The sequence below is a fragment of the Polypterus senegalus genome, chromosome 3 (genome assembly GCF_016835505.1).
Source record: "Polypterus senegalus isolate Bchr_013 chromosome 3, ASM1683550v1, whole genome shotgun sequence".
Lineage (NCBI taxonomy): Eukaryota > Metazoa > Chordata > Cladistia > Polypteriformes > Polypteridae > Polypterus > Polypterus senegalus.
This window is the reverse complement of record NC_053156.1, coordinates 32,846,581-32,874,160: the sequence shown is the minus strand read 5'-3', so window position 1 is coordinate 32,874,160 and position 27,580 is coordinate 32,846,581. Positions and strand designations below refer to the sequence as shown.

General features: G+C 39.8%; 1 protein-coding gene across 1 annotated transcript; it reads left to right on the top strand.

The window, feature by feature from the left end:
• Positions 1–1,622: 1,622 nt before the first annotated feature.
• LOC120524999 (cornifelin homolog) lies at positions 1,623–27,580 on the top strand. Its single transcript, XM_039746919.1, has 4 exons — positions 1,623–1,679; positions 20,967–21,090; positions 24,892–25,076; positions 26,106–27,580. Exons 2-4 carry the CDS (start codon positions 20,976–20,978, stop codon positions 26,277–26,279), a joined length of 474 nt encoding a protein of 157 aa, XP_039602853.1. The 5' UTR covers positions 1,623–1,679; positions 20,967–20,975; the 3' UTR covers positions 26,280–27,580.

Below are 27,580 nucleotides of genomic sequence, written 5' to 3'. Positions count from 1 at the left end.
AATGACTTGAGAATTTCGCTACAACTTTCTATTTTAAATACCAATGAATAATACAACATAGTAAAAAATTAAAGAAGTAAAAAAGTGAAACGTAATAAAATGTAATAAAAAGTAAATCAAAGATTAAATTATATTACTATCTCATCAAAAACAATATCATGAATTACTTTATCCTCTATTGCATAACAATCAAATGTGAAAGCTTCCAAGGAGGTGAATATTTTTCATAGGCACTGAAAATGAGCTTGGATCCATGAGAACTTGCTGAGGGTATAGCTCTGTCTTCAGTGCCATTCCTCCCCGCTCCAGTGCTGTTTCCTTGTTGTGATCGCACCGCATGCTTTTTTTCCAGTTGACACCTCTTTATTTCAGTCTGTATAGTCTGATTGACGTCAGACACTCCCTATGAAACTCACATTGATGTCAACCTGTAGAGATTACTTAGGTCATTGCACTCCTTTAATTCCATACTCCTAAAATTAAAGGTGCCAGAGTTGTTCTTCAGAGAGATGCTATACGGGAAACTTTTTAAGTTTGCAAAAGATCAATCCACATGAAAGTTCCAGAAAGAACTCTTTATTATTTAGATCTGTAACAGGTTCCAGTAGATAACCATGAACAGATGGTAACACATTTGTGAAATACCAAAAGGACTCTTGCTGCATACAATAAACACAGGCAAAGTCCCATTTTCAAAGCACAAAGAACCCTTCCCAGAATGAAATGGGGCTTTTTTAAGCAATAGTTCACCAAGAAACCACACAATCCAGTAAAGAACTATAAAATGCCATTACAGAACCCGTATAACTGTGTGTGTGTATAGTGATCTGATGCTCCATTTCTGTTGCATCAGTGTCATCAGTCTCCGTATAACTTCATGGCCGAGGAGTTATTATTGGTCACTTGCTGTAATTACAGGGTTTGAAAAACAAATCCATTAACAATGGATTGGAATTTTAGTATTTTTCACATAAAATACCTTTACTAAAGTAACTGTGGTAACTGTAACATGGAATTAATCTAATAAGTGACTGTTAGCTGTAGGTGATCTTCTGTACCTTTCACTTTAGTAGATCAGTTTTTTCTCTTAAACACTTTATTTATGTCGGACTGCTGGGACTCCATGTGGTGAATTTATTATCCTAATAGCAGCAACACTGGGTCCCCACAGCCATTTTAGCAGCCAAAAGCGTCACTGTGTATGTGACCCAGCGCTGAGCTGAACATAAGGGACCCGTGTTAGGACCTGCTAACCATTAGGATTAGAAATAGACAATGTTTATTGAAGTGATGATGGCATTAAACAATACATTGTGACAATTTAGACTTAACAGGGTGTACGCGTGAGCGTAATAGAAACGTTAAAGACGTTTTGTACTTCAATACTTCATATTCTTCAAGTGTTTTATAGGAACAAAAATCTTTTGCACGAGTCTCTTTAAACGCTGGACTTTTTATGAATGTATGCACTTTTTATTTACACTTCACAGAAGAGGCGAGGTACTGATAAATTAAAGTTTTTTTCCCTGTTGATGATCCCGACGTGGCTCGAGGAACCAGTTCCTCCTGTTTTCATCATTAACGTAAAACTCCACCCTGATCCATTTAAAACAGAAACCTGTCCTATAGAGGCGTTTTCGGTTACACTTGTCTGAAGATTTAACGGGTGTCAAGCGCAGGTAAGGTCAGCTCTCCTCTCCATCTACAGGCATGTTTGGATTTGAGTATCACCTTATTTCGTTCTTATTCTTTACGAATTGGAAATATGATTTTATTAATTGTATTATTTTTTATTACTTTATTTAATCTCATGAGGGTATCAGTGCTAAGCTTCAACTGGTGGTTTTATCTGTGTTCGTATGGTTATTCTGATTTATATTTAAGTTTCGTCCATTTTCTGAAACAAAAGATCAGTTACAACAACAATAATAATATGATCGTCATCATCATCAACATCATCATCGTCGCGTTATTTAATATACGACTACACTATTCCTAACTTTTGATTTATTCTGCATTACAAATGGATTAACCGATGATAGAGGTAATTCGAGGTTTTAAGTAGTATACTGATTGATACTAGAACCTATTACTTAAAAGGCTGAAGACTTTGGAAGCGTTTCAGTTTTTCGTATATTCTATTATTATTATTATTATTATTATTATTATTATTATTATTATTATTATTATTATTATTATTCATAAGTTATATATTTGCTACACTGTTACATTCTTTCGTAACCTGAGATGAATTGGCGCCCCGTCCTAAGATTGTTTCCCCCTTTGCGCTCGATGCTTGCTGAGAAAGGCTAAATCTGCTGTGCGACCCTGCCCCGCATAAGTGAATATAGAAAATGGATGGATGGATTTTAGTGCGCATTAGTCAGCCCTGCCACCTCACGGGTTCATCGTCCTGTGTTGGTATTAAGTGCCGGGATATTGTTCGTGACCAGTTTGATCTTTTATTTTTTAACTGCGATTTTACTCCACATTTCCCAGTTAATCTCATTTTGCCCTCGAGAGAGTGAAGCCGTGTTTCGTCCCGTCCAGAGCTGGTTCCTGTTTGTGCTCATTCAGTGCTTATTTCGTTGCTGCCGCGATATCAAAACTGCATTGGCTTGAGCGAGTTTGATAATCTAATTTTAACAATTAGTAAATTATTCGCTTACTCTTAACAATTGTCTTTATATATTTATATATGTGCATATAATCGATTTGCGGCAAAAAAAAAAAATCAGAAATTGTATATCATTATGACAGGTACGTTTCAGAATAATATTACTCGTTTCAGATTTTATAATGCTACATATTGAAAACAGTGTTACAAAAATACCATTCTTAAAAACAAAGGTGCCGAAATGGTTATTCTGAGTGATGCCACAAGAGAACCATTTCACGTTCCTAAAAAAACTATCCACATTAAGGTCTCAGAAAGAACGATCTTATTTTGATCCATTAACAGATTCCATAGGTTATAACAGATTAGTGAACTACCCGTGGGTTACTGATTTTTCAAGAACGATTTCTCCATGCAGTAACACAGACTAAGTTCAGGTTTTCTTGATCTTTTAGCTTCCCCGCAAGGTCGCTTTCTATAAGCTGAAGATGTTTGTTTTGTCGAGTTATTATGAACCTTTTCAAGACCCAAAGATCCAAATTCCTATGAAAAGTACCCATCCTAGAATGAAATGGTTCTTTGTCAAGTAGTTGTTTCATCGAGGGACTACACAAAAGTCCAGCAAAGTGCCATTAAAGAAGCAGTATTTTTAAGAGTATTGAAGGCCATTCATTTTAGCTTTACTGGCGCTACAAAGCATACGATTAGTATAAAGACAAAGATTTTCATAAATAGTAACTCATGGCACACTCTTATTGTAATGTATTTCTAGAAGTGAATAATGTGTTCTCTAAATTGTTGATCTGCAAGCGACTTCTGTAGTCTTTTGTTAGTATAAAAAAATTTCTTAATAATAAAATAGGTATTTTAAAGAGATTTAATGTATTTGATTATTAAGGTGCGGACCCAACCGACAATTAAAAAGGTGGTGGCAGCGAATACCATTGTGAGGCAGTGGGTATTGGCTGCTTTTTGGCAGTTCTAGTTATCACAGTATCTAGCCTTTATGACAGCAGTACCCTGCTGCTTGGTCTCTGCGGTTTGAATAAAATAACAGAAGAGACTCCACTAAAGAGAAACTGGAAAAACCGCCCGGACTGAAACTGCTGTAAGGTGGTCCACCTAATCGGTTTGTCAGCAATACAAATTGAGCAGATGTTCTCATTGTTCACATTCCTGCCGAATGCGTTACAAGCTAAAATTACACATATGAAAATCTGCTGCACAAAATAAAATTGTTTTATTCAAAATAGAAAAAATAACTCTGCTTAGTGTACTTAACTATCCTAAAAAAATGTATTTTTGGAATGTTAAACAAATTACTTTTTCATGTTCTGATATTGGAATTATATGGAAAAATTAATTATGTATTAAAAAAACAAACAAACAAACAAACAGAACCCTGGGACAACAATGCAACAAAAAAAGGTGTGTGGGAGGGAGAGTAGTAATATGCATGCAGCAACTGTCAAAATGTCAATCAAATTTGATGGATGACCAGAAGTCCCGCCCCTTTCCTCTGACATCATTAATGTGACCCTTCTTTGAACTTGCCCCCCACACCCCTTCCTGTTTTTTCCTCAGGAAATGGTTAAGATCCGATTGCAGGATGTCTGGTCCTTCCTTGAACCCGCCCCCACTCACCTTTTTGCCCCAGGCCCAGGAAACTGTCAAGAGCAGACTTGATGGATGGGTACCCCCTCTTTGACCTCGGCCCCCCCTTCCGAAGACAAGTTCAGACACGTCCGGGCAAGTTTCTATCCAGACCCTGCCGTCCACCCTTCTGAAAGTGCTGTATAAAAAAGCGGTGCATCTTCGGTTCTAAAGAGTATGTGTAGAAAAATGGAATCTATGCCCAATGCCCCAGTGAAGAGTAGGTTCCGCAGGGTCTATTTGAAGGATCGTTTGAGAAGGTTTAAAAAATGTTTGGTGCCGGAGTTTCTTGAAGATGAAGCGGCAGACGAGGATCGGGCTAAGTTGTGCGAAACACAACACACGACGACAACAAGGAAAACTGTCCGGCGCCTTTAGTATTCAAGGACTGAATTCTGCAAACTGAAGAGGTGACCGAGTAACGGACTAAGGGTTTGAATCATAGCTCGATTCGAGCGATGACGAAGTGGAAAACTCTCCTTAATTTTACGCCACACCCATCCCTTTTACCATAAATACTCAGCCTGTTAGTCACCAGACCCAAAAAAAGGAGGCCCATTTAAGAATTCGTTGAAGCTTTTAAAGATCCCGCATATCGACCGCTACAGACTCTGAAATGACAGGGTGCGGAGTATCAACCTCAGGGCTCCCACCAGAGGCTCCAAAGCTTGAGGCTTCATGGCCTGAATCTTACCAGTTCTATAACTCCGTCCAGATGGACGTCCCCCAAGGACACCAAGAAACTGACTTCCGGTATCTTAGGATATGACCCGATTACAGTCTCTGGACAAGAGACCTTGAGTCAGACTGTGGATTCTATTCTCCAGGTCCGGGGTGGTCTTCCCCGGTCTCCATTGATGATGATCAGACGGATAAACCGATCCCTGCTAATGGTGCTCAGACGGATAACACAGTCTCCGCTAATGGTGCTCAGATGGATATCTCTCACCTAGCTCCAGGACAGCCGTGGGTGAACAGACAAGTTCCGCAGGAACAGATGTCGCTCAAACTGTCTGAGACAGATATGGATTGCCCGGATGGTGTGCTGCCTGAAACCTGGAAAAAGGCCCAGCAGCTTGTTAAAGGGCTGATGACATCTCTGCTAAATATTATTGTCTACTATGATCTGAAAAAAGAATGTCAAGGCTGCAAGATAGATTATCCCAGCCAGAGAAGACATACCTGTCTCTTTGAACCTGATAACACCTACCGTGTAGGACGCTTTCAGAAGATTTTTCGTAAGTCTTGGCTGAAAGGACTGGCTATGAAAATTCTAGGGTATTTTAATATTTTACTGCCGAATCACAAAATATATGCAGTAGTTGAAAAGACTGTGGGTGAGTCTGAAAATACCAACTCAATTTTGACACTATAATGCAGTCATTTTATGAAATGGATGAATACTCCTACTGTGTAACCCGCCATGTGGCAAATGAGTTTTGTAAACGTAATATTAATCATGAGGGTCATATGAATCTGTGGACTAAATATGACTTGGAATTTAATGATATGATAGAACTGATGGGTCTTTCTGAACCTGAAGCAGTCTGAACAAAGCAGAATCCTAAATAAATGTTTTCTATATGTTTAAGTGTTGTCAGTGTCTGTTTTATCACCGGTGATGGAGCAGGTCTTGGAAAAAACATATTATAGCCCAGAGAATGTCAGGGCTTTGGGGGGTAAAGAATCCTTGAAAAGAGCTCTCTTGCATGCAGGTCACCATATTGGGGACCAAGAGTTGACCGACTGGTTATCGGGGCAATACACCTACACGATACATAAGCCAGCCAGAATCCGTTTTAAAAGGAATAAAGTGTTTGTTTCCAATATAGACGGGCAATGGCAGATCGATCTGGTAGATCTGACAAACCTTGCCGAGTATAACCAAGGTTACAAGTATCTGCTGACTTGTATAGATATTCTTTCTAAATATGCCTGGGTTAGGGTACTGAAAAACAAAACGGGTAAAGAAGTAACAAGGGCTTTTCGAGAAATTTTGGAGGAAGGTAGAGCTCCCGTCAAACTACAGACCAATAGCGGTAAAGAGTTTCTCAATCGAGAACTTCAAAGCATGCTCAATAAACACGGGATTAAACATTTTACCACCGCTAGTGAATTAAAGGCTTCAGTGGTGGAGAGGTTCAATCGAACTCTGAAGACCAAAATGTGGCGTTATTTCAGCTCCCGGAATACCTCGTCCTATCTGTTGGGGTTACAGTACTTGGTGAAATCTTATAATCTGAGCTATCACCGAGGTATTAAAAACGGCCCCTGCCAAAGTGAATAGTTCCAATTCTTGGAAAGTCTTTAAAACCTTATACGGCCTAACTAAAACCAAAAGAAACCCAAAATATAAGTTCAAAGTCGGTGATACGGTGAGAGTGTCGAAAATCCGGAATCCTTTTACCAAAGGATATGAACAAACCTTTTCAGACGAGGTATTTACTGTTTCTGAACTAGTCCCGAGGGATCCGAAGATTATGACGGCAAAGACATTATAAGTTCCTTTTACGACGCGGAGTTACAAAAGATTCGTGGTACGGACGTCTTCAGGATTGAAAAGATTCTGCCGAAAAAAAATATTCATAGAAAAAAACATATTTTGGTGAAATGGCTCAGATGGCCCGAAAAGTTTAACAGTTGGATCCCTGAAAGCTACGCGCAAGACATTAAATACTGAGAAGCAAACATTAGTATTTCATTCACGGGTACTTGCAATGGAGAGAAAAAGCTTTTACGTCGTCCTTCCCAGCAATTCTTCCCAAGATGTTTTCCCTAACAATACCATCGTCAAGTTTACTATCAAATTAGCCGCACCCATCGAACTACAGGGACCATGGGAAGTAGGTTTGGCCGAAATCCAGTATCCTCACACCTGGAACACCCTAGACAAACCGGATAACGATTTTATTCTGGTGTCTCCGTGATTAAACAGGTTTTATACTATACCTGCAGGCTATTACTCTAGCGTCGAGAAAGTGACCTCTAAGATGAATGAAGCGGTGTCGAAAGAACCCAAAGCCATTGAGGTTGGTTCTTCAGGCTTACCGATACCGGAAAACACCGTGAGATTCCGCTACAACGCTCTGGAGCGAAGATTGTACGTCGTAAATAACACGAAGGATAAAACTCTTCATGTCAGAGGGCAGTTGGGGAGAATTCTAGGAGCCCATTCGGACAAGACCATAGGCCTGGCGAATGAGGCTCCTTAACCCGCGGATATCAGAGCGGGATTCATACCTTGTATGTCTACAGCGACATTGTGTCTCACCAAAGAGTCGGAGACAGCTACATCCCTCTCTTGAGAAGCGTACATATTGAGGATGAGATGAATAAGATTACCACAATCACCTATGACAAAACGCACTACGCTCCGGTCAGCAAGACTCAGTTTGATATGTTGACCATTGAAATAAAGACGAATCAGAACAAAACGGTTCCATTTCAATTTGGCAAGGTCATGGTCAAGTTCCATTTCAGACCCTCTAAGAGGTGCGTGCACGACTAATACAGAGATGAGATCTTACCTGTACCCTAGCCCTTACGTACATTATTATGAAGCCCAAGCGGGTAGCGGACTCCACGGCTTCTCTGGGGCTCCCGTGATGTACGGTTTTGGGATCGGAGGAATATTTCGAGGTCTGTTTAGAAGAGCTCTGCCTCTCTTGAAAATAGGCTTCGAAATTGTCAAACCACACATTAAATCAGCCGCCAAGAATATCTTTAAAGACGTTGTGGCGGGGCCATGTCCAGAGCTATGACTCGAGGAAGCGAAGAAAATCAAGGGGTGTCGGGGCTGATGGTAATGATGAAAACTACACATAAGAGACCTCCCGGTTCACACGCCGGCCCCATACTCAAAAGGACGCACCATTCAGCTTTTACATCATTTTCTTCTCTGAGCCACAAGGATAAGTCCCGCGCCCGCAGAAAAAAGAAATTGAAAAACATTTTTTAACTCAAAATGTCTTTCGTTCATCGAATGTGTCAAGAGTGTGTGAAATCCGAACTGGACTTGTTTACGGTACCCTATACTCAGACTAGCGTAGAAAAAAGCATCTATGTCGAGGTACCCCCTCTCTCAGCTCTATCTGAAGTTGCGCCGCTAGAGTTTTTGATTACTGGGAACGGTAAAGACTACTTGGATCTGAATAACACGCTTCTACACGTCCGATGCAAAATCGTCAATGCCGAAGGAACTAATCCGCCCCCCGTGGCCAGGGTAGCCTTTGTTAATTATTCGATAGCCGCTTTATTTTCACAAGTAGACGTGACCCTCGGAGAACGTTTAATATCACAGAGTTCCAGCCTCTACCCGTACAGGGCCTTTTTTGAGGAACTGTTAAATTACAGCAATGAAACTCTCAAGTTCCAATTTGCTTCAGGTCTTTTTTACAAAGACACGGCCAACGAACATGAAAAAACCGCCTTGGATGGCCCGAATGATGGATTCAAAAAAAGAAACAGTTAAACAGCACAGGGTAAAACATTAGATCTCCTCGGACCTATTCATTCCGACCTATTTTTTCAGGAAAAATTAATTCTAAACGGGGTGGACGTCAGAATAAAAATGGTTCGGAGCAAAAATGAATTCTGTCTGATCTCTGGAGATGCCGAGAGTTACAAAGTAAACATTTTATCCACCTTTCTTTTTGTCAAGAAAGTTAAAGTTTCGGCGGCGGTGAAATTAGGGCATGCCCACGCTCTCACAACCTCCAACGCCAAATACCCCGTGGAAAGAGTGAATATGAAAGTTCTCAGTATGCCAGCTGGGAGCAATCAGGAGAACTTGTTCTTGGGGCAGTTGCCCAAGTGCGTGGTCATAGGCATGGTGGATAATGAGGCCTTTTCTGGGGATTACACCAGAAATCCCTTCAATTTCAAGCATAACCAGTTGGAATTCCTGGCCTTGTATTTGGACGGAGAGCAGACTCCAGCCAAGCCCTTTCAGCCCAATTTTGCTAATGACAACACAGCTCGAGAATATTACAACCTCATGTTGGCATCCGGGAAGCATTTGAAAGACCAGCCTCTAGCCATTAGCCATTCTGAATTCTGAATACACCCTGTTTGCCTTTGATTTGACGCCTGATCAAGAATGTGGAGACCATTTTTCCTTGGTGAAAACAGGGAACATGAGATGTGAAATACGCTTTCAACAGCCTCTACCCCATACCGTGAATCTAATAGTGTACGCCGTCTTTGACAACATTATTGAAATAAACCAGAGAAGAAACATCCTATATGATTACTAACAAAGCATGAACACCATGCAGATCTTGGAACTCATGTCCGGTAATCCGTACACAGAAAATCAGTTTTACGGAGTGTTGGCTTGCGACAAACTGCCTGAAAAAATACTTACGGAGCTCCCAGCCATGATCATCGTCAACACTCACCGTCAAAATCAACCCGGAGAGCACTGGTTGGCGATACATCTCAGAGAAGATGGAACTGGAGAATTTTCTGACTCCGACGGGGCCCTGCCAGACTTTATCTATTTTCCTGAGGAAATATACAGCTTTTTAAACAGAAACTGTAAAGAAATTATTCACCATAACTGACAGCTTCAAAGCTGGTTTTCCAGTGTCTGCGGACAGCACTGTATTTTTTTCCTGCATCACAGAGGGAAAGGACGTTCTTATCAAGAGATCATGAACCTGTATTTTAATGAGGTCACCAAGAACGATGATATGGTTCAAACTTTTGTCAGTACCTTGTCTAAGAACACTTCTAGAGTTTTTCAGGATCACCACTGTATGCAAAGTTCTATGACCTGTAATTATCTTAATAAAGAATAGACATTCTGTATAATCAAATGTAATAAATGGCGGCGCTTAATAAGGCTCAGAGAAACCATCCTTTCTGATTTAAAAGGGCTTTTTTCTTTTTAACGGTAAGTTTTTTAGCGTCGAGTTTTTTAATGGTGCAACGATGTTTCTTCAGCAACTTGAACTGTCTGGACGTCAGGGGAACGCGTCCTTTTAAAGTATTGAGAGCTATTTCTGACAGAGTGTAAATTTAATCATCCGGAGCATCGCTCTGCACCACTTTTTTTCCACGACAGGAGGCCCTATGTAGGGTCTTGAGAAGAGGGAAATTTCTTTTTATTCTGCACGACATACCTGGTCTTTGTCAAATACTTGGAAAATGGAACGTCTTTATCTTTTCACGAAGTACACCGCAGGCCATTCGGGAGAAAATAAACCGGTATGTAAACGAAATTCCTCAGGCGTATGGGCTTTCAGATCTACCAACAGATAACCGTAAGGTTGTCTTGTAGCGTCCTCAAAGGCCTCCAAGAAAAATGTAACTCGTCCAGGGTACATTTGGTGCGCTAAATTGGAAATTTGCAGTTTACCTCAAGGATTTTTAAAGAGGGTAATGTAATTGGCATTCAGGTTTATCGTTCTACTTTTCTTGCCTTGAAAAAATAAGTTTTGGACTTATATATGCACATTGTAATCAAAGAGCAAATTAAAAAATAAAAAAGGTTCTTACCATCTTCCGCACAATGATTCGGTGACTCTATTACGATGTAGCCCTCTAAGATAAAAATAAAGGATTCAAACGTAATTATACTCAAATATTCACTCACACACATCCTTTCATCAAGCCCTTTCATGAAAGGTCCTGACAGAAAAACTACAACTGATTATGAGCACACGCAAACATATCCAAACTTCATGCGAACATTTAAAAAGAGACTTACCATTTTCAGATTCTGCTCTGATGTATAATTCTAAAAAAAAATATGTAAGGACTGAACCAATCGCTAAGAATTCACTGTGCTGTTTTAATACATATTTGATCACGCTTATAAGAATCATGAATATTCTTACCGTGATTCCGGGCAAGAGCACGTCCTGAAGAATAGGCTGTATGAACGATAATTAAATTTCATTTAGTCTTAGCCATAATTAGCAAAAATCATTAAGAATTTCGTGAAAACGTACCGTCACGGCTTGTATTCATCTTGACATTCCGATCGACGATCAGGGGAAAGGTCTTATGTTCCCGACGCAACTCAATTTATAGAGAAAAGAGCGGTATTTTTATAAGGGCATTCGATTCTGTGCAAGACAAACATTTTAACTGCATATCCTTGTATTGACAGTTTATATCCGGATCTTCTCCTGAGCGCCGAAAAGTGGAAGGCAATTTCGGTTAATTGTGGTTGCAGATGCGTGACCATCATTTTCACTAGACATCCGAGTATTGTGCGTAGCCCGGTCTCCGAAAATTACCTTTGTAACCCTTTGATTTCTTTTAGGGTCATTTAAAAGCTTTTACCTTTCGGGGTTTATGACCATCTGTTGATTAGCATGAGCTCGCAGAACATATCAGGTTAAGGGTCTGGCCGTTTCCTGGCATGTGTCGGACACTATCTGTCTGCGGAGCTCCAGTTCATACAGTATGCAAGTTCCTGTTATACACTCGTGCCTGATCGCTGGGGCATGCAGGGCTTTTGGGTGAGCGAGTGAGACAGGCAGGGAGGGAGGGAGAGCAGAGATTTGTCTACTCCTCTGAGGTTTCCAGTCAGCGTGTATTTCCAACTACAAACCCTTGCCGGCGAGTATGCTTAGAGCTTCAGCCGCTGGGGCATCTCGCAGCCGCGTGCCTGCCAGCTTTATTCAGCACAGAGGCTGTCTGCTCCGCTCCCAGGCGTCATCTGTGTAGAGAGAGAGACAGTGAGTGCTGGGGTTGCTAATAGCAGGTCAGCTTTTTTAGAGCCCCCATGTACTCTGCTGTGTAGAGAGAACCGGCACATTGCTTTCTGTGAGTTGGAAAATTCAACAAATGGACATTTCTGTGAAAGGATTGTCAGGGATATAGAAAAAGGATGTTTTGACTTGACAGTTTCCTGGGCCTGGGGAAAAAAGGTGGGTGGGGGTGGGTTCAAATAAGGGACAGACATCCTTCAAACGGATCTTAACCGTTTCCTGGGGAAAAAAACAGGATGGGTGGGAGCGGGTTCAAGGAAGGACCAGACATCCTGCAATCGGATCTTAACCATTTCCTGAGGAAAAAACAGGAAGGGGTGTGGGGGGCGAGTTCAAAGAAGGGTCACATTAATGATGTCAGAGGAAAGGGGCGGGACTTCCGGTCATCCATCAAATTAGATTGACATTTTGACAGTTGCCGCATGCATATTACTACTGGAGAGATCTTTATGCATAGATAGATAGATAGATGATAGATAGATAGATATGAAAGGAGCTATATGATAGATAGATAGATAGATAGATAGATAGATAGATAGATAGATAGATAGATAGATAGATAGATAGATAGATAGATAGATAGATAGATAGATAGATAGATAGATCTATACTAATAAAAGGCAAAGCCCTCACTGACTCACTCACTCACTCACTCACTCACTCACTCATCACTAATTCTCCAACTTCCCGTGTAGGTAGAAGGCTGAAATTTGGCAGGCGCATTCCTTACAGCTTACTTACAAAAGTTGGGCAGGTTTCATTTCGAAATTCTACGCGTAATGGTCAAAACTGGATGCTAATTTTCTCCATTTACTGTAATGAAGTTGAGCTCGAAAGCCATGGGGGGCGGAGTTTCGTGTGACATCATCACGCCTCCCACGTAATCACGTGAACTGACAGTCAACGCATTGCGTAGAAAACCAGGAAGAGCTCCAAAAAGCGCTGAAGAAAACATGCATTATACAATTGAGAAGGCAGCAAAACAATAAGAAGCGAGCGAGTGACACATACTGTACAAGCATATTCATGCCTGCAGCTACTTCGGAAACAAAGCACGGTGTAAACCTAAAGTTTAAATTAAGTCGATAGACAGGCTGCTGCTGGCGTTTGTCATGCCCACGGCTAATGCGGGATACAAGTTTAATGAGAGGACGCAGGGTATAAACGACAGTTTTGATCACTTTGTAACTAAGTTAAAATTGCTGGTCAAAGTCTGTGCTTATGCAAATTCCGAGAGACTGTGTTTGTGGGGGGATTGACAGTTAAGGCAGGTGGAGGAGTGACGTCATCATCTCCCCTCCCATTCACCTCATTTCACTCTAAGCTGAGCTCCGCGGCTAACGCCGTCTTCCGAAGTAACTTCGTCACACTGCCACCAAATACTCACAGAAAAATCCACAAGTTAATACACACGCTGTCTCTATAGAGTTTCTCCACACTGAATCCTCCAGGCACTACTTACAAAAGGTTACATTGACAATCGTGTTACGTTATTTTTAAAATGTTTCCTTTACTTAGCACAAGCACAGCTGAGAAGCTTCGATGCATGTGCTCCATAACGCGTTAAAAAATAATGCATTTAATCACACTTTGTATTACAAGCAAAGGGGAGCTTTTGTCAATGCATGATTTCCTGGTACACCAATTACATTGATCAGCGGTTCCCGATTCATTTTACCCTCGCACCACCTTAGTTTGAGAAGAAGTATGAAAAAATATGAGGTTAACACAGAAAAACAGATCACCAATTCAAGCTTTATGAATAATCGATTCGCCATCAATAATTGTTTTGGTAAAGCCATACTCAGTGTAATCCTCCTTCCATTTTCGAATTTTTCCGCCACTAGCCATGATTAAATGAACGGTAAAAAAGTAAGAGCGGCGAGGTGACTTATTCAGGCAGGCATATATATGACAGCAACACTCATGACAATGTCAATCATGTTACGTTATTATTAAAATGTTTCCTTTTCTTTTTCATTACTTCTTTAACACACTACTTCTCCGCTGTGAGGCGCAGGTATTTTGATATATATAGCAGAGCTGTACCGGCCTTTGAGACGCTGACTGCGCTTCTGCCTTAAGTCAAAGTGAGCACTTTTAATTTTTTTCATCCTCCCCCTGCGCTATAGCCCAGACAAGTGCAAACACGAGACCCCTTTTCTACACCACGGCAAACTAATATTAAGGTGCTTCGCACTTTCTTTTGCACATATACGATTATGAGGTCGTCAGCTCGGATTATGAAGACACGCACACGAGTGGAGGACTGACAGTGCCATCACAACCGATTAATGGCAGGGATGTCTCACCAGTCTACACAAGACCCACCGCGACTGTCCCCAAAAGGCGCTCATATCGTCAGCAAACACATCTCTCTATACTATATAAAATAAAAAGGCAAGTTTCCTTTCTTTACACCTTTTTTCCTTTTATCCCAAACCAAAGCCTTTCTCTCTTAACACTGCAGAGGACACAAAACTAATTTTCTTTAATTGCTGGTAAGGCACATTACCAGAGGCACAAATTTGGACGTTCACATAGAAAATGTAATTTCTATACCACAGCCATCGTGTAGCGCCTTTCAAAAGGGATCTACTACCGAGAGATGATCCATATACATTTTAGCTGATGTTAGTACTACTTACCTGTTCTGTTACACCATCTTTAAAATGTAGTTTACCCGCAACCACTCCAGTAGTGCTCAATGTACCTGTACTTCTTAAAACGTTAATGTTTTACTGTTTAATAACTTATAGACTATATTTTATTATTTTTCCCTTGCACTCAGTGACCAAAGCTATACACACACATATAGACACATACATATCTATACACATATATATACCTGTTTGTATGTTTGTATGGATGTCTGTATATATATATATATATATATACACACCTATCTACATTATATATATATATATATATACACACACACACATACATACACACACATACATATATAGAATTTGTGTGTGTGTATGTATGTATGTGTGTGTATATATGATGTAGATAGGTATGTATATATATGCGCGTGTGCATTGTTGCAATGTTACTTTTCTTGGTTGTTTATTAAATTATGAATTTTTCAAATGTTCATTTTTTCCCTGTGCTTAAAACTCATTAAAAAAGGTGTTTTTAGCGAGCGGGTCATAAGGCTATAGCGGACTCTTGCAGTGTTAGTTTTCTCTGTTGTTCAAGGTTTTCTTAGTGTTATTCAATGTTTTTACATTTAGTTTATTATTACACTGTGCATTCAGTGGTATAATTAACTATATTTATGCTTAAAAACGTAAAAAAATATATATTTACATACAGTTCATACAGTCTGGAATGGATTACTGTAATTGTATTTACATACAATCCTATGGGGGGAAATTACTTCGGTTCACGACCAAATCGGGTTAGAACCAGAGTTTTGGAATGAATTATGGTCGTGAGCCGAGGTTCCACTGTATTACTGTCATTCAAAATTACAGGCATGATACGGAAATACAAACCAGTATTACTGAGAGAGAAAATTAAAGGCACACAATACAGTGACGCATATTACAGCCACATACAAGGTCCCTTGCCATTTAATATAGACTGTTCCTACTAATGTTTATGCACTACTGTTCTAGCGCCCGTTATTGTAACGGGCTTAATGTCTAGTAATTAATATTGCCTTAGTGTAAAACTTTGTAACAATCTGTAATACACAATATATGAAGAAGATATTTATGAAAAAGTTTTTATTTTTTTTACCTCATGAAATTTTTCTATAAAATTTCATAATAGACAACTTATTTTGTAAATATTCTGTCTGAGTTTGGCAACAGTTTGCCAATTGTCTACAACATTGACAACAACATCTGTAAAACTTCGAACTCTTGATAATGCAACATATAACTGACCGTGGCTGAATACTGGTTCTGGCAAGTAAATGCCAACTTTTTCTAAGGTTTGCCCTTGAGCTTTATTAATTGTTATGGCAAAGGCTAATGTAACTGGAAATTGTCGCCTTCTAGAGGTAAAGGGGAAATTAGTAGAGGATGGAGTTAAAATTAACACGGGGAATATTCTGACGCTCATTTTCTTTTTCTTCAATCGATCTATTTGCTCGTATTTTTCTTTGTCTTTCAGCCTTTCTTTTTTTGATGTTTACTTGCTGAGCTGACCGTTCTTCCAGGAGATGTTACTTATGAGTGTATATATACGATTTGAGTGTCTGTGTCTTTTCTCCTACTTGACGTGTCCTTGTTTTTGGGTGTCATTTTGTTAGTAGATAGTTAGTTAGTAAACATGCGTGGGGCAGTATGTGTGGAGTCTCCCCAGCAATGGATTTTATGTGCGCGGCCGCAACTACCCAATCAGCACTCTTCCCATCAATGATGTTCTTTATTTGCTTATCATGTGCGGCCGGGGCTACGCCATTCGCTGTGTGCCCAGCTTCCAGTCTGTGTGCGTCCACAGTACCGTGTGGATCGCACTGTGCCCCGTGCATGCATACTTCACCAGAAGACACACGCACACGGACACCTGAACGCACACAGGGATTTTATTAAAGAGAATTAATGTATTAAGGAAACTGACGGAAAAAAAGTACTAATTCTGTAACTTTCTTTCTTACCAGTCACACGCTTTTCTCACGTATTTTCTTATTTTACATTATAAGTGTGTTTGTTTGCCTCTTTTTAATTTAGACGATGGCTTACTTTTCAGCGCCCTCTTTTCTAGATTATTATCAGAAGCAGGTCACTTCTGCAGTTTCTCAGTTAACTTCAGAGGTGTGGCATGTTTTTCAAGTTTCTTTGTATAAAAGGGGGTATTATCCGGGTTACAAAAACATTAGAGGAATGCTTTGGTCATATTGTGTTTATTCTGTGACTAAGCTTTTTTTAGGATTATCTTTAAAACCCTAACCAGACTGCAACACAAGGGGCAGCCTCGTGGCCAACCCGTAATAATGCACTATATTGTTCTTTACTGGGTTGTGTGGTTCTTTGTAGAATCATTGTTAAAGAAAGAACCATTTCATGAAAAGTTCTTAGCATATGAAGTTGGCTCTTTGTGCTTTGAGAAGTTTCAAAAATGCAGAAAAAACCTGAAACCTTTAATGTATGATAGGCTAACTAATGGAACACTAACAGAGTAAGAAAAGTTGAACTTTAACTTAACCTGTGTTATGCAGCGAGAGCTCTTTTAAAATCATGACCCATTTTTATTTCACAACTCTTGTTAGCATCGATTCATGATTATTTTAAAGCCTATTAGAGGTCTAAATAATCGAAGGCTCTTCCTAGAACTTTCACTTGGATTGCTTTATTAGGAACACACATAGATATATGATTTATGGCCTGTGTGTCCCTTCAAGCTCTCTTAAAAATAAAGGTGCCAGAGTGGTTCTTCAGAGCAATACCATATGGTACCCCTTATGTTTCCCCATTCTGAAGAACCACCTTGGCACCTTTATTAATAAGAGTGCAGTATGCTGACAAAAAAAGAAATTTCTAATGTTTAATAGGCTAACTAGCAAGACTAACAGATCAAGAATACTTGAAAGTACCCTGAATAATTTTATGCATCAAAAAACATTTTACACTCAGGAAACCTTAATCATAAACTGCTATGCTAATGTTGGTGGTTCTGAAATAAAATTAGTTCCCAAATGACAATTTTGAAGCTGAACCTGCTAGTAGGGAGTTACAATAATCAATGTGGAATGTGATAAAATAATGGACAAGTTCTCAGCATTAGAAAAGAAGAGGAATGAGTGAGCACGGCATATGTTACAGAGGTGAAAATAGAAACGTTTCTTAAGGTGGTTTATGTTGGTAGAATAAGAAAGGAAGGAATTAAAAATGTCACCAAGATTCCTTGCATTAGATGAAGGTCTCATGAGATCACCAAGACTAACTGAGAGAGACTCATTTTCTTCAGTTGTGCTTTAGTGCCAATATGCAGGAATTCAGCTTTCTTGCAATTTCATTTTAAAGAGTTTTTTCCATCTTGATTTTAATTTCACTGAAGCAAGTTCTGAGCTGATAAAGCCCTGATGAAGTTTCACTTTTAACATGGAAATAAAATTGAGTATCATCTGCATAAAAATGATAACCCAGTCCATAGCTACGAATAATATGGCCAAGGGGAAGCATATAAATACAGAAGAGAAGAGGGCCGAGGACAGAGCCCTGAGGAACTCCTTGTGTGACTGGCACTGAGCTGGATCTGCTGTTGCCAAGGTTAACAAACTCTTGCCTTTCAGTCAGATAGGACTTGAACCACTGGAGGGCAGTGCTAGAGATACCCAGCATGTTCTCCATTCTGGACAGTAGAATGTCATGTCTGACTGTATCAAATGCTGCACTGCGGTCTAATAGAATTAATATGCTGGTTTGTCCAGAGTCTGCTGCCATAAGCAAATCTTTGGCTACATGAAGCAGAGTAGTTTCATAGCTGTGCTGCGCTCTGAAACCAGACTGAAAGGGTTCCATCAAATTATTAGAAGTTAGGTAACTGGTGAGTTTGAATTTGTCTTAGATGTGTAGCAAAACTGGTAAATATATAAATTCATAAATAATATAGTAAATTAAAGGGCAATGTGTGTTAAAGATACTTGGCTTTCAGACAGACTTGAGAAATCTGGGGCATCAGTTTGGAAAGAAAGACAATGGAGGTGATAAACTCTGAAAATGTTTAAAGGATCAGTTATAAAATACATTGAAGTACAACTGTAGTGAAGCATAATAGTCAACGCTTTTCTGACTCAGCTCCAAGGGTATGAGTTCAAGTTTGAGGCCAGCCATTGACTGGTGATTTTCAAATACTCTGCTTTTCCTTCCATATCTCAAAGATTTGCTCCTTAAGTTAATAGGGGCTGCAAAATACCCGGTGTAAGTGTAATCCATCTGTAGTTGGTTCCTCTTTAACATCTGATGCTGCTTGGTTTGATTTTGGCACAGTCTTATAGCAAACATTTTAAAATAACAAATAGATGTAGGGGTTTACAGAAAGACTAATTGAATGGCCAGCTTAGGTGCCACTGTTGTCCACTGGCTGTAGTTCATTAATTAATTCATTCATTTGTCATTATCAGTTTTATCAGTTCCTGCCGTGTTCTTTGTGTGTTTTAACAAACCTGCATTGATTTGTGTCCCAGTTCTGCATTTAGTAATTAGTACAATCTGTGCTTGTGCTTTAACTGAGAACTGTTCACAGTGCTCTGCGCCTACATTCAGTGAAGTGCGCTATTCAAAACCTGTGTTGTATTGTATTGTATAAATGGACTTATGAGTTGAAGATCATGTATGAGTAATAAAGGTGTGCAGTTTAAAAATTAGGACCAAGAGATGAGCAAAGACAAGTGAATGATTGATATGTATTTAGTGAAGGTAAATGAGCTATATGAGGAAAATATAAAAAAAATAAAATACAAGTTGTGATCAATAATCATTTCTTCTCATGCCCTTTAACAGTCTTAATTTTATAATCTCATTCTATGTAATTCTCTTCCTTATTTATATAAAGAGGACAGCATGGTGGCACAGTGGTAGCGCTGCTGTCTTGCAGTAATGTGACTGGGGTTTGTGCCCCGGGTCTCCTCAGTGTGGAATTTGCATGTTCTCCCAGTATTTACAGGACAGGGTGCTCTGGTTTCCTATGACATGTAGGGTAGGTGGATTGGTGATGCTAAATTGGCCCTAGTGTGTGGTTAGGGTGTGTGTGTGTGACAGTGAGTGTGTCTGCCCTGTGATGCACTGGCACCATGACCAGAGCCTTGTTCTTTCTTGTGCCCTAACCTGGCTCAAATAGGCTCCAGCACCCTCTGCGACCCTGTTCAGGACTAAATGGGTTAGAGAAGGACTGACTCATTATATAAGCGGAGAAGGCTATATATGCAGTAAACTTAAGTTCACAAAAGTTGGCAATCTCTGGGGAGGTGCTGCAGGAAATATAAAAGATGTACAAATAAATTACATATATGCATACTTATGTATTTACATGTCCACTTGATAAGGTCCACCAGCATTTCCCATGTAATTGAGACAAGGTTAAAAAAGGTAGGATAGTGGATCACATGTATTTAATTTAGAGGGAGAATGAGCAAAAGAAAAGATGTCCTTAATTATAGCACAGAACACGCTCTTAAGAATTAAGGTGCCAGTGTGGTTCTATGGAGCAACACCACAGGAGACCCATTTTTGGTTTCCAAAAGAATCATCCACATGAAGCTTCAGGAAAGAATCTTTATTTATTTAGATACATAAAAGGTTCCATACATAACAAGTAGACTCTTGTTGTTTACAATAACACAGGCTAACTTCAGGTTACCTTGATGTAAAAACTATATTTAGGAAGCCTACTAAACATTACAGATTTATTTTGTCCTCATATTAGGAACCTTTTCAAAGCCCACAGGACCAGATTCATATCCAAAGGACCCTTCCCAGAAATAAACAGTTCAAGTAATGGCTCAGTGAGGAACCATACAACAATGTCATTAAAGAACACACATTTTTGAGAGTGTGGGCTACCAGATATTTTGACTTGAGTGGAAGGAACTGCACACTACTCTTGTTGTATCTGAGGTTCAACTAATGGATGGATAAGTTCCAGTAGTTAGAGGTGACATTGTGTATACATTCCTTTGCTTAGTAGACTGGCTAGCAATTACAGGAGATAGCAGGCAGTGCCAGAGAGAGATGGTGGGAGAGTAATGATACAACACAAGACAAGTGCTTATTTATGAGTTAGATAGACAAGCCTATTTCCACATATGTGTCCTTTCCCTTTTGAACTAGGTTTGTAAGAGTTTTAGGGTGACATTGATCTAAGGTATTGTGATGAAAGAGTGTGGCATTGCTTCAGGTGCACCTGGAGTTCAATGTCAAATAGGTCTACATGCTCTGCGAGAATAAAGGAAGTGTATAAATAAGTGAAACAAGCTTCTTTGACAGTTATCTTTTTTGCTATTCTTTCATTTTTAGATATCAGAAATGGCAATGGCAACATTTAACCAGCCTCAAACTGTGATTACCCAGCAAATTACTGTTATTAAAAGCCCTGAATGGAGCACAGGAATCTGTGACTGCTGTGATGACTTGGGCATTTGTGAGTATCTATCTATCTATCTATCTATCTATCTATCTATCTATCTATCTATCTATCTATCTATCTATCTATCTATCTATCTATCTATCTATCTATCTATCTATCTATCTATTGTCGTGGCGAAAAAATTAATCATCAGAAGGGTTTTTACCAAAAAATAAAGGCTATTAGGACTCGGGATAGACAGACAGAGTTTTAAGGCTTTATTGCAATAAATTAACCACATGGACTTAACCCAATTCGGCCGAATCAGATTGAGCCCCGATCATTACAGCAATTGAAGTTTTTATAACAATTTCTTATCATTTTGGCTCATTCAATTAGCTCATTCTGCACCTGGTTTTACTATCCATTGTTCCTCTTGGTGTCTGTTTGGCTTATTTTGATTGGTCTAAGACTGGGTGGATGGCTTCCTCCCAGTAACTCCTCTGACTACCATCTTACTCCTGTCTGACCAGACCTTGAGTTTCCATGGGAACCCTTATTATCTCCTTACTTTTCCTATTACTGGCCCCCTTATGGAATTTGTAATCTTTCTATGCTGTTACATTTTCTCTAACTGGCCAAGGCTTCAATTCTATATATGGGTTTCCTCTCTTAAGCCTTCCAAATTTTTACAATAGTGACCTGAAGCTTAAGCTTTAATTACTTTTAATAACTTTTTATGGCTCTATATGCTAATTTGCTATTCTCTTATGCTAATAAAAAATTTTCCTTCTACACTATCTATCTATCTATCTATCTATCTATCTATCTATCTATCTATCTATCTATCTATCTATTGACTGTTAGGTCCATAAGCATCTGGACAATGATACAATTTTCATAATCTTAGCTCTGTGCACCACCACAATGGATCTGAAATGAAGCAGCCAGGATGTGAATGAAGTATAGCCTTACAGTTTCAATCTAAGACATTTAAGAAAAACATTATATGAGACATTTAGAAAAGACAGCAGTTTCTTCACATGATCCCCCCATTTCCAGGGGCTCAAAACATTATCATAAATGTAATTATTATTTTCAATACTTGGTTGAAGGTTCTTTCCAGTCATTGACTTCCTGAAGTTTGGAACCCCTGGCCATCTGCAAGTGCTGGGTTTCCTCCCTACTGTTGCTTTGCCAGGCCTTTACTCCAGCTGTCTTCAGGTGCTGCTTGTCGCTGGACATTCTGCCATCAGTTTTGTCTTCAGCAAATGAAATGCATGTCCAGTTGGGTTGAGGTCAGTTGATCGACTTGGCCATTGAAGAATATTCCACTTTTTCGCCTTGAAAAGCCCTTGGTTTGCTTTTGCAGTATGTCTTGGCTCATTGTCCATCTTTACGATGAAGTGTCGTTCTATCAGTTTTGCAGCATTTGTCTGAATCTGAGCAGATGGTATAGCCCTGTAAACTTCAGAAATCATCCTGCTACTTCTCCCCACCATCATTTCATCAATAAACATTAGTGACCGACTTCCATTGGCAGTCATGCATACCCGTACCATAACACTACCTCCACCATGTCTCACAGATGTTGTGGTATGCTACAGATCACGAGCTGTTCCTTCTCTTCTACAAACTTTTCTGTATTCAACATTCTGGTACATTTTAATCTTATTTTCATTTCTCCAAAAAAACTTTTCCAAAACTGGACTGGTTTTTAAAAAATACTTTCTGGTAAAGTCTCATCTGTACTTCCTATGCTTGAGGTTTACTGGTGGATTGCTCCTTGTGGTAAACCCTCTGTCTTTACTTTCATGAAGTGTCCTCTTGATTGTAGACGTTGGCAATGATAGCTCTGTCCCTAAGAGAGTGTTCTTGGTTTGGCTAAATGTTGAGAAAGGGGTTAAACTTCTCCAAGGAATGAATTGAGCAGTCATCTAACACACTTGTCTTCTTTGATTGTCCAGGCATTCTGGTGTTGGTGTGCTCACCTGTGCAAGCCTTCCCTGAATGGTTTGCTTTGTTTTCTCTGCCTAATTATGGGCTATTTTTACTTGCATGGACAGCTCTTTGAACCCCATATTGAGAGTTCACAGTGAAAGTTTCCAAATGCAAATTCCTCACTTGGAATCAACTGCAGACCTTCAGCCTGCTTAAACTTAATAGTTAATGAAATAATGAGAGACCTTCTCCCACCTGGCTATGAAACACCTTCTCAGTTAAATGTTGTGGTAATGCAGCCCCCCTGTACACAGCAGACACAACACCAATGTCCAAAACACACATGTTTAGCTCTCTTTTCTTTGTACACCACACAATGCACTTAAGAGACTCTATCTTTCCTTCCTCTTTTGTCACCCTCACTCCTTCTCTCGCAAGCTATGTCTCCTTCCTCCCAACTCCGGCTCGTCCAACGGAGTGAGGTGGCCCCTTTTATCATGCCCCAGATGTGCTGCAGGTGGTCCGTTATGACCTTCCTGAGGCACTTCCTAGGCATGTCTGGAATCCCCACTGGCAGCACTTCCGGGTGTGGCGGAAGTGCTGTATTCCATGGCTCCACGATGTTCTGGGCACCCCCTTGTGGGCTCCAATAGAGTTGAGCTTCCATGCTCTGATCCCGTGGCCCCCATACAAGCCAGGGCAGCTGCCCTCTTGTGTCCCAGGGGAGGTATGGTCCCTTTACTGGTCACTCAAGGCGTCCCGGCTGAACATAGCCCCCAGCCGTCCACCACAATGTCCAAATACTCTTAATCCTCTGCAAATGAGGGAACATGTATAAAAATGACTGCCATTTCTGAATGGCTGATGTTATATTTTTGTTAAATACTGCCCAAATACTTATGGACCTAACTGTATTTATCTAATCTGTTACAGACAACTACAGAAGTCTGTTTACTGTCAATGCTAGGGAGTGGAGTTCTCTGAATTGGTCACCAAACCCAAATAACCCCAAAGATGCTTAGAAGTAGCCAAAGGGAGTTGTGTTTCTAACAAAAAGTAAGAAATATAGGAGTGTTTGAAACAAGAACCCTACTCACTTTCCTTTTAAAGTATGACAACACTCCTCTAATATCCCAGAATTTTTTCTGTAACATCGATCCCCACTTCCTCTGCCCCTTTTGAAAAAAACTTTTTCCTCCTCACTCCAAACCTCAAAGGCTTTTAGACCACAAGCAATTTTTGAACCTTCATCAGGGATTAATTCTGTGAATATTCTGAATATTCACTTCCTTGGAGAGCATCAGCACTAGAAACCTTGAGCAATTTTTCAACAGCTTACACTAGTTACCTCTGGTCTCTCTGCTGCCCCTTGATAAAGGGCTTGACGATTCTCATGTAAACCTGTCGATTAGAACTTCTACTTGGGATCCACCGTTTGTAAAAAGAGGTCTCCCTGCTGCTTCCTATCAACGTTGGTAATTTCTGATCTATTACATGTGGTCTTTCACTATCCACCCATTAAAATTTTATTTTCCAAAGGGGTATAGTGTCCCTATTGATGGTGACCCAATTTAGCAGGCATTACTCAGGATGAATTTTCTCCTGTAGGGCTTCTAATGTGTCATCCCCTTTCCAGCACTGCACGTAATTGTCTGCACTCCCAGCCCTTTTTCAAACTTTAGACAGTAAACACTCAACGAATTATCAAGTTTTTCATTCCTTGTAGGGAAATGCATTCTGTTTAAATCTGATTAATATTAAGCTATTATGAATAATGTTAATAGCATTGCTTTTTAATGAAAAGTCGATTCTTTCTTTCTTTGAAAGGAGAAATGCAACAAAACAAAAGAAATCTTTATTTTTAGTGGTAAAATATTCCTAATATTAAAGGGTCTTTACTTTCTTTTTGTCACACTTTTGTTTCTTTTTTTGCAGGTTGCTGCGCTACCTGGTGTTTGCCGTGCTTCATGTGCAAGACAGCCAATGATTCTGGCCAATGCGTATGTCTGCCCCTGCTCGACCCTACGCTGACTGGCTACTTTTTAGGATTTACACCTTTAACAATTCCTCCCATCTCTCTAGCCATGCGAGCATCCTTGAGGGAAAGATACGGCATTCAGGTATTGTCATACAGTATTTAGCACTTTGAGCATGGAAAAAGTACTATATAAATAATATATATTAATACTATTGGAGAGTACTAGCTACTAAAGGTTGTGGCATTTGTCCTTGAACTATACAATATTAAGCACAAACAAGTCAAAAGCACTGGAAAAGACTCTTCAAGTAATTAAAACGTTTCAAAACTTTTCATAAGAACAGGCCATTCAGCCCAACAAAAGTCACAAGTCCAATACACTTAATTCCTCCAAGATCACATCATGTCAAGTTTTGAAGGTCCCTAAAGCTCTACAGTCTACCACACTACTCGGTCACTTATTCCATTTGTCTGTGGTTCTCTGTGTGAAGAAAAACGTCCTAACATCCATCCATTATCCAACCCACTATATCCTAACTACAGGGTCACAGGGGTCTGCTGGAGCCAATCCCAGCCAACATAGGGCACAAGGCAGGAAACAAATTCCAGGCAGGGCGCCAGCCCACCGCAGGACACGCACACACACACCCACACACCAAGCACACACTAGGGACAATTTTAGAATCACCAATGCACCTAACCAGCATATCTTTGGACTGTGGGAGGAAACCGGAGTACCCAGAGGAAACCCATGCAGACACAGGGAGAACATGCAAACTCCTTGCATGGAGGACTCAGGAAGCGAACTTGGGTCTCCTATCTGCGAGGCAAACCTGCTAACATTTGTCCAAAATTCCATTGGTCTCATTCCATTGGACCTATTCCTGTCATAAATTTTAAGCACTTCAGTCATGTCACCTTTTTATCTCCTTTTTGCTTAACTCTTTTTTCATTGTAATAAACTTCTTTTTCTTTTTTTTATAATTTTACATTCACAAAGATCAACGCAATACGCCTCTGCATTTACAGCTTCTTCCTTTTTAGAAGTGAGACAAAATGTGCACATAATGGCCCATTAACAGTTCTGTTTTTATTTTATAAAACTTTGTATTGTTCTGTCTACTCTCTTGGTGACTTTGCATTTCAATGTCTACCATTTTGCCTTTGGCAGGGGACCATCTGTGATGACTGCTGCACGGTCTTCTGCTGCTTCTCCTGCAACTGGTGCCAAATGGCAAGAGAACTGAAGAAACGGAAGCAACCTTTGACCATTGTGAATGCCCATACCACAACATTCAATATGGTCCAGCCATCCCAGCAACCTGCCTACTATCCCAAATACTAACAGTTCAGTTCTGTCAGTTATATGATGCACCATACGATGGATGCTATCTCATATTCAATTGCTCGACTTAAGGAGTTTGCATTGCTTTTGGTTTGTTGCTCAGCCATGTGCATTTAGTGTATTCCAACAGGCACAATAAGGTGACTTAGGTCATCTCCGATGGGATGAACCTGTAATCACACTTTGGGATAAAAAAAATTAAATATGTGACTGCCATTCCTAAACAATTTGGATCTTCCAAGTCATACGTTATGGAGATTATTACAAACATTGGTGGGCTCTAGCAGTGCAGTACTGATCATAATTTATTTCGTAAGTTATCAATCGGCTTTAATGTAATGGTTTAATCTCAAGGGTTTAAATGCATTAAGAATATGAGAGAAGATTTGTCCACCGTGATCAAAAGAGAAATTCAGATTGAACAGTCACACTATTAGTAACACAGCGGGCAACAACAAGGAGAGGCAGCTTCTACTGACTGACAAGCCTCAGGGTTCACATTTCATAGTGAGACGAGAGCATTCAGCTTTAGTTTTCATGACTACTTGTGTAACTTTTCTGCCATCCTTCCATACATCCGTTGATTTTTTTGACCTCAGTTTTTTCACATGTAGTAGGATGCTGGCACCTTACCCAGCACCTTCAGGTGTAGATAAGGAACCCACCCAAGGACACATGAACCAAAAAAATAAACCTCAGGAGACTGAAAAGGAAGACAAACCCGCTTAGGCCCATACAGGTAGGAAGCGGACAACTGATACTGCTTTGGGTCCTGGTAGCAGTAGCAACATCTGTGCCACCATGCCAGCTCTATCAGGATCTACATGACATCAAATGAAATTTAAGCTGTGAAGATTATTGGGTAACTACTTACCTACAGTTAGGTATGCAAGATAAAGTAACTGGTGCAGCTTGCGATGAAGAATCGGACTCAAGCTTGTACCTGCACACTGGCACCTTTTGTGTTTTACTTTAGTGTGACTTCCCAACAATAATTCTGGATTCTTCAAGAACCCAATCCCATTGCCAATACAAAGACCCTACTATGACATGCAATAAGAAAGTTACCATTTATTTAATTTAATATAGGCCTAAACTTACCCAAGTGCCCTGGATTTGTGATGCCCTGGATTTGTGATGTCCATGAGCAGCAGTGAATTTTTGAAAGTCTTTAGAATCCGTAAATGTGTATATTTCAGTGTAATAAATTATAATGTACATGTAAATTAGTTGTATACAGATATATTGATGCGTGTGTTGATATTATCATAAATAAATTTGTGTTTATTTAACTTTGTGAA

What these genes read in the sequence shown, in the direction of transcription:
- LOC120524999 (XM_039746919.1), top strand. Translation starts at nt 20,976, where the DNA reads ATGGCAATGGCAACATTTAACCAGCCTCAAACTGTGATTACCCAGCAA. An exon ending in CTGTGATGACTTGGGCATTT is followed by an intron (nt 21,091 to 24,891) that starts GTGAGTATCTAT and finishes CTTTTTTTGCAG; the next exon opens with GTTGCTGCGCTACCTGGTGT. An exon ending in GGGAAAGATACGGCATTCAG is followed by an intron (nt 25,077 to 26,105) that starts GTATTGTCATAC and finishes TGCCTTTGGCAG; the next exon opens with GGGACCATCTGTGATGACTG.